This window comes from Uranotaenia lowii, chromosome 3, assembly GCF_029784155.1.
Source record: "Uranotaenia lowii strain MFRU-FL chromosome 3, ASM2978415v1, whole genome shotgun sequence".
NCBI lineage: Eukaryota > Metazoa > Arthropoda > Insecta > Diptera > Culicidae > Uranotaenia > Uranotaenia lowii.
In genome coordinates, this window is record NC_073693.1 from 58935157 (window position 1) to 58950199 (window position 15043).

Sequence of the window (15043 nt, forward strand, 5' to 3'; positions counted from 1 at the left end):
TGCAATCACTGCGATACTGTGACGCAACACGTGGTTCGCGAGTTCTGAAGTCAGCTTTGCGATGACCTCCCCCCAGGGGGGCTGGATAACCAATATCAAAAACTGGTTAACCGGTCAAACTGAACCGGGTAAAGCATAAATTCATCAATCGACGAAGACGTCCCGTTCGTTGTGGGGAGATGAAATGAAAACTGTTTACTTAAGTAATCAGAACAGTAGCAGCATCTTTAGTCGATTAAATGTTGCCGCGCAGCCATTCGGATTAACAGAGAGTCACGTCTTCGAGGGGGAGCCCATTTTCGATGGGAACGATACGACATCTCGAAAGGTTTCAGAATGTTATAGCATCTCGCGCAAAACCAATTCCACAAGCCATATTTCATATTGCTTTTGTGACGGTACGATGGGTTAGGAAGTTTTGCGAACGGACTTTGTGTAACTGTTTTTTTTTTAAACACAATTTATTTACAATTATTTAAAATACATTGTTAGGACTTTCTCAAAAAGTGTAATTTTAGATTTGAAAGTTTTTAATTAAAAGTTTTAAAATAGACACAGGTAGTTTGTGTCCCTATAAATACTAAATACACTGTTAATAATATGCCATTCCATTTGATGAAGGGATGAAGTTACGGTCTCGTTAAATGAATTTATGAATGAATGTTGATAGGCTGAGTAGTTGCGGTATATGTAGTTGGTAGTTAACAGGTCAGCGAGAAATTCTAGACAAATTTATCCAAATGGCCTAAATTCAGTATTGAATTGTAGAGGATTCTATGTTAGAGATGTGGAGTCCCACCGTTCTAAGGTGCAATGAATCCTGTGCAAGTCTACCTTTAAAAAAAATCCAATATTTTGATTTAATGTCCAAGAAACATTCACTGTGTTTTTTCCTCAGCAACGATGTCAGTAGCATCTCCAAGAAAAAAGAAAAGGTTAACCGGATAACGTTGCTCGTTCAATGCCCCATTGGCCCAGTGGCTGTGAAAAAAATGATATATTACCTTCTCGAATGTCGTTGAGTTTAGCTTTTCGTGTTATTTATGAAAAAAACGAAATGACCGCTTGTAAGCTGTAATCGTTTTTTTTTTTTTTTGTTACAAGGTCAATTGTCGCTTTCGGTGCTTAAAATTTACAAACTAATTAAAATCTGATATATTCGAATATTTAATAAAGGCAAATTTATTTTCATCTGATCATAATCTGCATCTAGGCCTTAATAAAGTTGACATATTCTAATAAATCTATCTAGCTTTATAATGCCATAAATCAACGGTTCTTATTGCTTAATCAAAATAAACAAAATGCAGTAAAAACCCGTAGACAGTTTTGCAAACCATTGTCACGATCGGGGTTCAATGGCCTCAAACGTCGTTCGTGTCGTGATGATCTTCTTTTCTCTCCTTCATCTATATCTCAGCAATTCCCGGCTGATATTCCAGCTCATTTGTATGCAAATGACGGGACGGCGCAGTAGGATAAGGAATGGTCTTTGCAGACCGCTAAGCCGGCTGATATAACCGGGATACCTACATTTTTTTTCAACCGGGATGATTCAACAGGTAGAGGTGAACTTTGTGGTTTTGAACCATTAGTATTCTCGACTGAGGGGACATAAAAATGGCAATAATATTTGAAAAAGATACATAATCCAAATGGAAGTGATACAAAATTGTTACAAAAAGCCACGAACATTACCGTTGTTTCTTTAAAACTGACCTGTATTACCTTTTAGTAAATACTCTCAAAACACAAATGACGTGAATTCAAAAATGTTATATTCTTAGCCATACCAAACATCAAACGATTCCTCATAAGTGAATCTCTATCTGCGGATATTTTTTTTTTTAAATTTTATTATCCTAAATCAAATGTGATACATTTTATAAAGAAACTTTATTCTACATTCTACAATATTTCGTACAACACTTAAGATAGCTCAAAGAAACCAAATTTGTAGAATTTGGTCCAGTCGTTTCTGAGATAGAGAATGCCAAGTTTTGGTGCTTTTGAGCTTAGATTTCTTCGCGGTCCGTAATATGTCAAGTTTTGGATATGAAGAGTTCAAAAAAGCTCACTAATCTTAAGGGGATACGAAAAAACACGTAAATTATTTTCGGGTGTTAGAAAGTTAGTCAACGAATCCCTATAAGCATCCCTTTCTTTTTTTTTTTGTATAAGTGATTTGACAATCTTCGCAAAGCTAAACACATAATTTTGGGTTTCATGCAGTTTTTTAGTCATTTCAACCGACTTTTCTCCGACTCGATTTCTTTGTCGATTGTACTCATAGATTGGTCAACAAGATAAAAAAGTTAAAGTATTCGAAAAAAAATGACATCGAAATTTAAAATATCTTTTGAGAGAGGTTGTCTATGCCCAATAGTTGTACAGGCAAATTTGATGTTATTCATTATGTTTTTCAATTTTTTGTAATGCTTGAACATCTTAAAAGATATCTAAGGGCTGAAGCCATCATGTGGTGTAAGGAGCTGATATTTGGTAAGAAAGTTTATTATGAGAACCTCTAATTCAAATGCAATCCAATTTGGAGACACTCCCTTTTGAAAGGAAGGACAATAAACTATCCTTTAGTGAAAATGTTCGGAAAATCGATTGGCCATAGTTTCAGACGCCACACGAGCTTTCGAACGGAGATATAGTGCCTTATGAACCCTGAATCCTCTATATTTTGTAAACAATCCAGAATAAAAACTAATTTGGACTACAAAGTTTTGAACAAAAACGGACCTATCTTGTGTGATATTTCCAAGGAATCGAATGAAGACTGTTTGAGTCATCACACGCTTCGGAAAATGGAGTTATGGCTGATTTTACCCTCGATTCCTCAATATTTTTCAATTAATAATGGAGAAACAAGTTCAGACATTTATAGTATTTTTTTTTTTCGAGGAGTCGAATGAAAGCACGCATCGAAAAATGGAGTCATGGCTGTTTTATCCCCATTTTCTCAACGTTTAAAAATAGTTATGAAAAAAGCTTGTTCGGACTGGAAAATTTTGAAGCAAATGAGACCTATCTATCTTTTTTTTCGCGAGGAGTCGAATGAAAGCTATTTTTAGCCACAGCAAGAATCGTAAAAATGGAGTTTTGGCTGTTTTTAACTCTTAATTGCTCTGCATCTCCGAACAAGCTTTTTTCTGAATTAATTTAAAAAATGTTCGGATGCGTGCGGTTACTCAAATAGCCTTCATATGATTTCTCGAAAAAAAAATTTCACACAAGATCGTTTTCATTGGGTTCAAATAATCTTCGTTCGATTCCACGAAAAAAAATCACACAAGATAAGTCTCATTTGGTTAAAAAAATTTCAAGTCGAAACGGTGGCTCAAATAGCCTTAATTCGATTCCTCATTAAAATCAAAATACATAAGTCATACATTTTTCAGTCCGAACAAGCTTTTTCTGAACTATGTTTAAAATGTTGGGAAATTGCGTGCTGTGGCCTTCATTTGATTCTAAGGAAAAAATCACACAAGATAAATCATATTTGGTTCGAAACGTTCAAGTCCGATAAAGTTTTTTTTTTCGAAACTAATTGAAAAATATAGGGGAATTGAGGGTAAAATCAGTCATAACTACATTTTCCGATGCGTGCATAGCAGCCTTTGATTAGATTTCATGGAAAATATCACGTAAGGTTTCGTTTGGTTCAAAATTTTCAAGCCCGAACTTACTTTTTTCATAATTAAATGAAAAATATAGGGGAATAGAGAGTAAAATCAGCCATACTTCCATTTCCTATTCTTTTGATAGCCGAATAGCCTTGATTTGATTCCTCGGAAAAAAATCATTCAAAATAGGTCTGTTTTTGTTCAAAATTTTCTAAGCCAAATCAGTGTTTTTTTCTGAATTTTTTACAAAATATAGGGGAATTACTGGTTAAATAGCACTATATTTCCGTTTGAAAGCTCGTGCGACGTCTGAAGCTATGTCCAATCGATTCTCCGGACATTTTCACTAAAGAATATTATATTTTCTTATATTTGGTTCATGTTTTTAGAAGGAAAGTTATTGAACTTCTTCGCGGTTTCTACACTTTTTACCCCATTGTGCAGCGGTTTGAGAATCTGTTTAGCACTTACCTATCTCACGCGAAACTTTCTCAGAAATTCAAATCGGAGCCATCTGAGTGAATCATTATTTGACCTTACTTACCCAGTAATCATTTTTCTGTATATATCCTAGCTAAATAGAATTTAAATTCAATGAAATTTCACAAAACATATTAATAAATATAAAACATACACTTATTTTAAAAAAGGACTATTTACAGATAAAAAGTCAATAGGATTCGATTTATTTTGCCCCCCATATCCCTATGAAAAAGATGTCATTTTATAAAATAATTGCTTCATGTCTCCCTTAGAAGTAGATCGATTTTTACATAATGAATTCCCATTAAAAGCTTAACAATGCACTGAACAACACCGAAAGTTAAGGATCGTTCAAAAGATTTTTGCTCAAGATCAGGCTCGTGAGAAGGACCCGTCCTTGGGGAGGATGGGAGTGTTTTCTATAATAAAATATAGCTAGAAAATAAAACAATAGATACAAAAAATACACAATAAATAAGTAAATTGATTTATAAAACCATTTTCCTACTTATGACGATCACACGGAATCGAACAACTAATAAATTTTAGTGATACGATTCCAAATTATTCAGACCTAATGAAAATGTTGCAAATTAATGCTTTTTTCCAGTAAGTCATCAATTAATTTTTGAAAATGATGTTCCTTATTCTGAGTTAGAAGTTGCTTGAAAATAAATTTAAAATAGTCTGTATTTGAAATCAATATTTTTATAATACCAGAACACGAAAGCGAATGAAAATTTCGAATCTAACTAGAATACATGCTTCGGCCATAAGAATCAGTGCAAGTGTACATAAAAATTGTTGATTACACTAGTTTACAAAATTTTAAAAAAATCGTGAACTTGATTGACTGACCAATATTTTTAATGTAAAATCGGGCGCTGAATCCGAAAATGAAATTCAAAAAAATCTCAGTAGAACTGTTTTTGAGTTATGCTCCAAATATGAAATTTTGGTAAAATAAAAAAAGTTCTTGTACTTAGATTGAAATATCTCGGACGGCATAACAGTAATTTGAAATCCCTCTTTTGCATATTGAAGATGAATAAATTTTCTATCGATCATCTGAATACTGGTTTTGCGTTTGATCAACAGTATTGTTGATATTAGTGACTTTATAATAAAAAAAATATAAAAAATGCATTTTTTTTTTTGAGAAAATTTTGTTTCAGCGGAAGTTTTAGACTCGATGGTAACATTTAAAAAACCTGATTTTCTTCTGCGCTTAAATGTCAATTTAAAACAAAGATTTCAAGTGGTTATTTATCAATATCGGTTGAAAACTCAAGAAGTTATGGCTACTTTATCATAACAGTATTTTTTGTAGTTTTTAATAATTTAACGATCCGCAGTACACTTATCATAGTATAGGAAGAATGAAACATGATAAATCTCACTCGCTCCAAGTCAAAATTATTTATTAGCTTACCAAAAGGTCACATGGCAAATTTCAGGAAGATCTGACCATAGGGAGGGGTCGCTTAAGTCTCAAACGTGAATAAAATTTTAAGGTATTTTGCCAGGGAAGAACGAAAAATACTGGTTTTTCATAAATAACTTTTTTCATCACAAGCCGATTGTTTTTGATGGTTGATTTTCTCAAAGCCTAAGTTGAGACAAATATTTCACCCGAAGACTGCAACAATTTTACATTAAAAATGACCTTCAGTTTACTAAGTTCAAAAATGCTGTAAACTAGTGTTATTAATCATCTGAATTTACATTTCTTTTCCTTAGAGTCGATTGAAAAACTCCGCCTAATATCTTGAATTAAAAAATATATATATAAACAAGATTGAAAATGAAAATTCTTGATTAAAAAAATAAAATTAACATCATTATTTAAATGAATTTAATTTAATAAAAAGGATGAAAGAAAAAAATTAAATATTGTTCAAAGAGCTCCAGTGATCAAAGTCAGAGATAAAATGTTTTTTTTTTTTGTTCAAATTCTTACAGTTATCAAAATAAAAGGCTTATAAAGTTAATTTTTGAAGTTCACTATAATAACTTCCTATAGGTATAATACAACAAGTTGAATTCATTATTGAAAGTTCATACTGACAAAGTGTAGGTTGAGAAATTTGATTTCTAGAATGATTAATAATAAACAACTGATATAAAAAGGAATTCCAAGTTTATTAGCTTACACGTTGCAACTTCGAATCATTTTTTGAAATTCAAATATCATTTATCTATCTTAAAAAAATCATGATCAATTCAAAAAATAAGATTTAAAATGCTATAAACAAGTGAAACGTTTGTAAATTTTCAAGAGCAGGTTTTATAGTTTAAAATTTCAAACTCTGAATATTCTGCCGCTGTCAATTGGAATATTGGGTCCCCGAAAGGATGAAAGGGGGTAACTTTGATCACCGGGGTAAATTTGACTAACAATAAACTTTTCCACACTATCATCAATAACTCAGTCTATAGTTTGAATTTTTGAAAACTGTTTTCTAGGTTTTAAAGCCTATTAATTGAGTATCAAATAGGCAAAATTTGGTTTGTATTTGAAATTTTTTTCTGTTAGTAAAAACCTATTTTCAAAATCTCAAAATATATATTTTTTCAAGGCTCGCAAACAAATAGCTCTCCTGATGATACCGAAAAGCGTTTAGAAGCAAACGTTGGTTGGTTAATGTGAACGAACATTTTTTTTCTTTGTATATGAACAGTTATAGTCCTATTTTTATAGTCATTGCATTATAATTTTTTGATATTTAAAAAATAAGGACATTTTCCAAGAGTAAGCCCGTATTGGACAAATAGATAGAAATCCTATCAAATCGTTAATTTTGCAGAAAAAATAAAAATGAAAATAGTGGGAAGGCCTAGGGGAATTTGTGAAGGTAAAATTTTATTTGTGTTTTAAAGCTTAAACTATTTATCAATTATTGCAATTTTTAACCCTAAATGTAGGCTGCATCATAGTTCTTTTTTCGATTATGAATATTTTTAAAATAAATCCTTAACAATCAAGGTTAAATCGATAAACTGACATATGTAAATGTTATGAAGGTGTTTTGTATCCTTAATGATCAAGAAAACTCGTTAAAACCGTCAGAATAGAAATTGATCAATGTCACCCCAACGCATCAAATTCTGAACAGAGACGAAAACGATTTTTAAATCAGATTTAGAGTAGTCTTATAAATTTCTGTATCCATGTTTTACGCTCATAGGTGTCCAGTACTGGTTTTAAAATTATAAAACCATTCCAAATTCTCCTTGACAGCAAAAATAATCAAGAAATATTGAAAAAAGTGATCAATCTTACGGTACAAGTAAATTATGTTTTCTGTTATGTTGTATGCTTCTAAGTAAATTATGTTTTCAGAACACAAAAATTCAGAATTGAAAAACAAAGACAAAGACAAATAATAAAAAATTGAAATACTAGGACTATAAAATTTGTTTATTTTGTTTGAAAATGAATACTAACTATGGAGTTCATCACTTTATTTAGCAGATTAATTTTTGAATAAAAATGTCTTTCCGTTTAAAAAACTTGTTTATAAAATTTAATTAATAACTCAAAGGAAAAGCGTTTTTGGTGCCCGTGTTTTAGTTACAATGATTGATTTGGAAGATTTTGGCATCATCGAGTTTATTGTCAAATTTTGTCTGTCACCTAGAGCTTTGGTGATATGGCATTAAAAATTTAAAAATAAATAAGATTTGAGTGCAATCAATCGTAGACAAATTTCAAAACAACAAACTTACACGAAAGACAAAAACTGATTCGGAATTTGTTTAGTATCCATCAGCCAATCAAACTATAATATTTTGCATTAATATTCAAATTCCCGAGAAACAATAATTTTTAAAAGTTAAACTCTACAGTACAGTAGTTTTTCGATTTTATCACGGTTCTTATTTCGATTTTATCACTCTTTTTTTCAAACGTATTAGATTATACAAAACCAATTTCCAGTCTCCTAAAATCAATAGAAAATCATGAAACGTAATTGTACTTCGTATTTTTAAAGTTCCTGGAATGTTATATGATATTTAATGATGTGAAAATGTTATCGAATTGTTGATTCATCTACTGGATTGAATATTTAAGTGTCTGAAATCGTCATTCGAATTCGAAAAACGTTTAAATTTATCAAAACAATTATCTCAAAATCACAAATGCGTGGGAATATGGCTGATTTAGAGTTCTTTTTTACTTGTACTCGCTTTTTTTAAGAATATGGAAATTAAAGGGTTATTATAAAAGATAATGTGGGGCCTTTTGAGTCGAAAGGGTATAATTGTTTAAAAGTTGTGATTCCGAGAAAAACACGCTTTTGAGGTTCCGATTTCTGCAAGTCTCCACATATTTTTTCATAAACTCATGCTTTTCATTTGATCAAAACTGTGACGATAAAAGTATAAACATATATAAAAAGAATTAATAAACATATTAAAATTACACCAGTAACAGTCCGAGAAACGAGAACATCGTTTTAATGCCCTATTAAACGGTAAATTTTGCATTTTTGTAATATAATTTTTGAAAAAGGGATAAAATGTGTTTAAATTTTTTCAGCATTTGAAAAGACGCACCATCATTATTTAGTCAAAAATAAGTTATGATTTTCTCGTGTGTGATTAAAAAGACGAATCAGAAGGTATTATCATCGTGAAATTGCAAAGTAAAGTAAGACATTGTAAAGTTAAGTTAATTCTTTGTCTTCTTTTAATGATAACTTCTTTAAATGCATTGAATGATCAAATCAAATGAATACTTACCATGTCCACTACCTATTAAAACTCAAACCACTCATCATTGAAGACAAAACAAAAATATTATTTGTACACTTATACACTTAGTTTCGCTAAATTCACGGTTTCGCCATTATCGCGGTAAAAATTTTTTGAGCGTGATAAAATCGAAAAACTACTGTATTTTAAAATACGAAAACATTTTTGATTTATTTGTTAAAAACTGCCCAATTATTTAATTTTTTTTTTAAACTATCTGAAATTATCTATATTTGGTGGAAAAATTCTATAAATACTTGTTGAAATTTCCATAATTTACATAATGGTGCGATGAAAAAAAAAACAAATTCTATGATCTTTTTTTTGGCAGAAGTCAAAATTACTTGCGGTCTTGGGAAAAGTTTACCATTGAATTGAAACCTCTGTTTCAAAAAGCTTTGTACTTGTTTTACAGTTCTGAAAAAACGTGCAGGAATTTATTGAATGTTTTTAAATATTCTCAAGGGATATTTAAAAAAAAACGGATATAAAAAACAAATTGCATATTTCTACTTAGGGTACCCAAGTTAATCAAAATACTCCCCTCTTACTAACCCAAAGTAAAGAAAAATAGTTTTAGCACATAAAAACTTTATAAGTAAAATGCCTCAATAAAACCATTTGTAAATTTAAAAAAAATTAATGAAAATGAGCTCTTATATTTCTTGTCCCTCCAAAACAATATGGCCTTGTATAATTTATCAAAACCTTTTTGAAAGTAGGGCAGAACCTTTGGTATAACAATAATCACAAAATAAAAGTGGGGCTGAAATCGGTTTGTGAAGAATATTTCAAATCAGCATTAAATCTGTAATAACATAGATGAGATTAAGAAATAAAGTAATGGATACCTACAAGGTTTCCGATTTTTTTTGCTAATTCTGTTGAATATCATGAGTATTAAATAAATGTAACATGGGTACAAGTTTGTTGATGTGTTAAATTAGCATTCGATTAGTGAATTTAGAAGTTACAATGGTTGGTTAAAAATTCCGAACTTCTAAAAACGTGGTAGGGTTTATGAGATTCTAGATCTAAGTTTCAATATATAAAAGGTCTGTAGAGTTGCAATTCGAATCGAAAATTACAATTAAAAATAAGTTTCAATTTGTGAACGTCAAGAAGTGTCGTAAAACGAAATATCTAAGGCCTAGAGAGATACAGAACAAAATTTCGCCCATTTTCTGACATGTTTGTTTACACTTATTTTTAAAACTCTTTTGAGGGAGGGGGGGGGGGGTGCAAAAATTCCAAAACTACACCTACCTCCCCCCCTCCCACATTGGCACGGCCTTGCTAAAGGTATGTAGTTTTGTATAAGAGTTTATCTTTCAAAAAGTCAATTGATTAAAATACCTTTTTCATGAAACTTGGATTAATTAGAAACTAAGAAAAAAATTTAAATTCAACCGCGGTATAAAAAAAGTTCATATACCAGTATTTCGATAGCAACTTACTAGGTATCTTCTCCAGTAAGTGTTCTTGATTGATCACTGAAGAAGATATTAAGTTGCTATCGAAATACCGGTATCTAAACTTTTTTTATACCGTGGTTGAATTAAAGAGAATCTGTCGATTGCTTTGATTCCGTCGAATTATTCAACCAAGAAAACGAACGAAAACAAATATGAAAAGACTTTAAAAAAAAGGAAGAAATAAATAGGTTACTCTAACCACAGTCCCATTTGATGACAATTGAGCTATTTTAGATTACAATCAGTGGTAAATTGCCTTGGATTGTATAAGTCAATAATGTTAGGGATTACGACGGGTCACGTACCAACACTCGGAACTGCAATTCGATTTGATACGAATATCAATCATGGCCAGTAGAGGCGTGGGACGGTTGAATGAATTTTAATAGATTCAAATGCATCATCAGTGGGCAGGTTTATGATTCAATAAAAATGTAGGTCAGTAAGAAATAATAACAAACATGATAGGAGTTCCCATGGAATTATCCATGCAAGGTTGGTACTTTACTAGTGGGTCGACCATCAAGTATTTTCTAATTGTACGCTTTACATAATGACGTTACTCATAAGGCTCAATTAATGTTTGATCTGAGTCCTAAATTCCAAACTTATGTTTTGAACTATTGTGTTTCCTAAATTCCTTATATTCCGTACCTCAATCATGATTTAAAACTTTGAGTTCAGCTCGAATTCCGAAAATTCAGAATGCTATTTTCAAAATTCAGAGCTTTTGGAATATTTCTTCCCATTACCAAAACTGATTCAAATGTTCGGTATAACGAAATAAGAATTCGTTTCTGGACCCCAATAACCATGAAAGAATTGCCAAAAATGCAACCAATTCAAAAAACGCCAAAAACTCGCAAATCAAAACAAACAATCGACGCATACCTTTTATATAGGTATGCATCGGAAATATGTTGAGTAGGTATGTTGAGTACGTGCGGTACTGTTGATGGTTTCTTTTTATTTTTCAATTTCAACTTTAACGATCTGATGCGGTTACATAAGCGATCACCACAAATCGGTAACACAACGCGCCATTTCTGACCGTTTATGGGCCAATCTTGGGACTTTGAAAAACTGCAAGGCAGCAGCATACAAAAAATGGCAGTAGCAGCAGCAAGAAGGCAAAAAAAATGCCGGTCGTCGTCGTCATTTTGCTGCCGAGGACCACTGACTGTTGAGTACAAATTTGATGAATGGTTACAAACCCGGTAGATGATTGGAATGAATGGAAAGGTTGAAATATAGATCTTAGCAATTGGACGGACAGAATCAACAAAGCTGAAATTATGACGAGTAAATTGTTGAGTTTGACAAACCGTGCCCTAGGGGTATGATTTTAATTAATTATGTTGAATAATCGCAGAAAAGGTGTGAATTGAACGTTGAAAAATTTATAAAACTAAAAAGGTTCACTCGTCTGAATTCTGAATCTTAATACTGCCCTCGAGTTTTAATCTGAATTAAAATTATGAATTCTAAATCTGAATTCTGAATCTGAATTCTGAATCTGAATTCTGAATCTGAATTCTGAATCTGAATTCTGAATCTGAATTCTGAATTCTGAATCTGAATTCTGAATCTGAATTCTGAATCTGAATTCTGAATCTGAATTCTGAATCTGAATTCTGAATCTGAATTCTGAATCTGAATTCTGAATCTGAATTCTGAATTCTGAATCTGAATTCTGAATCTGAATTCTGAATTCTGAATCTGAATTCTGAATCTGAATTCTGAATCTGAATTCTGAATCTGAATTCTGAATCTGAATTCTGAATCTGAATTCTGAATCTGAATTCTGAATCTGAATTCTGAATCTGAATTCTGAATCTGAATTCTGAATCTGAATTCTGAATCTGAATTCTGAATCTGAATTCTGAATCTGAATTCTGAATCTGAATTCTGAATCTGAATTCTGAATCTGAATTCTGAATCTGAATTCTGAATCTGAATTCTGAATCTGAATTCTGAATCTGAATTCTGAATCTGAATTCTGAATCTGAATTCTGAATCTGAATTCTGAATCCTGAATTCTGAATCGGAATTCTGAATCTGAATTCTGAATCTGAATTCTGAATCTGAATTCTGAATCTGAATTCTGAATCTGAATTCTGAATCTGAATTCTGAATCTGAATTCTGAATCTGTATTCTGAATCTGAATTCTGAATCTGAATTGTAAATCTGAATTCTACGCTGAATTCAAATTTAAAGCAAACACACTACTTTTGTCTTAGAGGTATTCGTATTAGCTATGTTCAATGATTAATTTGAATGAAAGGTTTGTTCAATAACACATTTCATAACCGCCATTCTGTTGGTTTTTATAAGTTTTTTCAGCAATAGGTATTTGGTTACGGAAATCCACTAAAATTTAACTCAAGTATCATCCATTCATCGATCAACCAGCAATGGACTATGATCGATAGCTTCGGTTTCGATAATTCATTTAAGCCGATTACGTATTCGAACCAGTTTTTTTGTTTGCGCCATTTTTTCCTTCGTTTCCGATCGATAAATTTAGGTCCGTACACGATTCTCATACCAATTATCTGACACCAAGAGAGAAAGAGATTGGGCCATTTAAATGACTGTAATTTATATGCTTTTTTCACACTTTACAAACGCTAACGATTTTTGTTTCTTTCTTTCGTTTTTTTTTTCGCCCTCTTCCAGCCGCAGTCGTCCGATGATCAAGGTGATGATGGGGCCACAAAACCGCCACTTACCGGCATTCCACAGATCGATTACGTTTGGGATCCGAATTTGCCGCGTGAGCTGAGAGGGTAAGTTAAGCTGCGGTGTTCCGATTGATTCATGAACATTTCCCCTTAATAAATTTCCGTTTTCCCCCATTCCATAGGGCCAACCTTTCGAGCTACCCGTTCCTGGATTCGGTCCCGGTCGAGGATGAGATTGGATTCACGTGCGATCCGAAACTGCACGACGGATTCTATGCCTCGATTAAGTACAACTGTCAGGTATCACTGGATGCTATTTTGAGCCCTCCGAGAGGATCATCTTTGGCATTATCGAATAGTTTCCAGGAAAAATCATTCAAAATGTTGTGTTTTGTCTATTTTAGCTGTATCATCATTGCGTCAACGGAGTCCGGTACGATTTCCTATGTGCCAACTATACGGCGTTCGATCAGAAGACCTTCATCTGTCATTTTGCTTCCGAAGTGGATTGCAAAAATTCGCCTAAATATTGGTTTAGGTAAGTTTAAAATACCTTCAGTGATTTAAACCTCAAAAATTGCAGAAAATTTCACCTCACAACCAAAAGTTTAAAACTAAATCTAAAATTAAACATACCTAACTCTCTAACAAATTTGACAAATTTAAATCATTTGACATTTTTGACAAATATGACAATTTTGGCCATTTTGACCATTTTGACAATTTTGACAATTTTGACAATTTAGAAAATTTAGACAATTTAAACAATTTTGACAATTTTGACAATTTTGACAATTTTGACAATTTTGACAATTTTGACAATTTTGACAATTTTGACAATTTTGACAATTTTGACAATTTTGACAATTTTGACAATTTTGACAATTTTGACAATTTTGACAATTTTGACAATTTGGACAATTTTGACAATTTTGACAATTTTGACAATTTTGACAATTTTGACAATTTTGACAATTTTTACAATTTTGACAATTTTGACAATTTTGACAATTTTTACAATTTTGACAATTTTGACAATTTTGACAATTTTGACAATTTTGACAATTTTGACAATTTTGACAATTTTGACAATTTTGACAATTTTGACAATTTTGACAATTTTGACAATTTTGACAATTTTGACAATTTTGACAATTTTGACAATTTTGACAATTTTGACAATTTTGACAATTTTGACAATTTTGACAATTTTGACAATTTTGACAATTTTGACAATTTTGACAATTTTGACAATTTTGACAATTTTGACAATTTTGACAATTTTGACAATTTTGACAATTTTGACAATTTTGACAATTTTGACAATTTTGACAATTTTGACAATTTTGACAATTTTGACAATTTTGACAATTTTGACAATTTTGACAATTTTGACAATTTTGACAATTTTGACAATTTTGACAATTTTGACAATTTTGACAATTTTGACAAATTTGACAATTTTGACAATTTTGACAATTTTGACAATTTTGACAATTTTGACAATTTTGACAAATTTGACAATTTTGACAATTTTGACAATTTTGACAATTTTGACAATTTTGACAATTTTGACAATTTTGACAATTTTGACAATTTTGACAATTTTGACAATTTTGACAATTTTGACAATTTTGACAATTTTGACAATTTTGACAATTTTGACAATTTTGACAATTTTGACAATTTTGACAATTTTGACAATTTTGACAATTTTGACAATTTTGACAATTTTGACAATTTTGACAATTTTGACAATTTTGACAATTTTGACAATTTTGACAATTTTGACAATTTTGACAATTTTGACAATTTTGACAATTTTGACAATTTTGACAATTTTGACAATTTTGACAATTTTGACAATTTTGACAATTTTGACAATTTTGACAATTTTGACAATTTTGACATTTTTGACAATTTTGACAATTTTGACAATTTTGACAATTCTGACAATTTTGACAATTTTGACAATTTTTACAATTTTGACAATTTTGACAATTTTGA

The 15043-nt window shown here is 31.1% G+C and overlaps 1 protein-coding gene across 1 annotated transcript in view; it reads left to right on the top strand.

Moving 5' to 3' along the window:
* The window catches only part of LOC129752223 (uncharacterized), a 103836-nt gene extending 90258 nt beyond the window's left edge, over positions 1–13578 (top strand). The window contains exons 4-6 of the mRNA XM_055748009.1: positions 13032–13141; positions 13219–13336; positions 13441–13578. Coding sequence (XP_055603984.1) covers positions 13032–13141; positions 13219–13336; positions 13441–13578 — 366 coding nt within the window. The remainder of the gene's footprint in view (positions 1–13031; positions 13142–13218; positions 13337–13440) is intronic.
* Positions 13579–15043: the final 1465 nt, after the last annotated feature.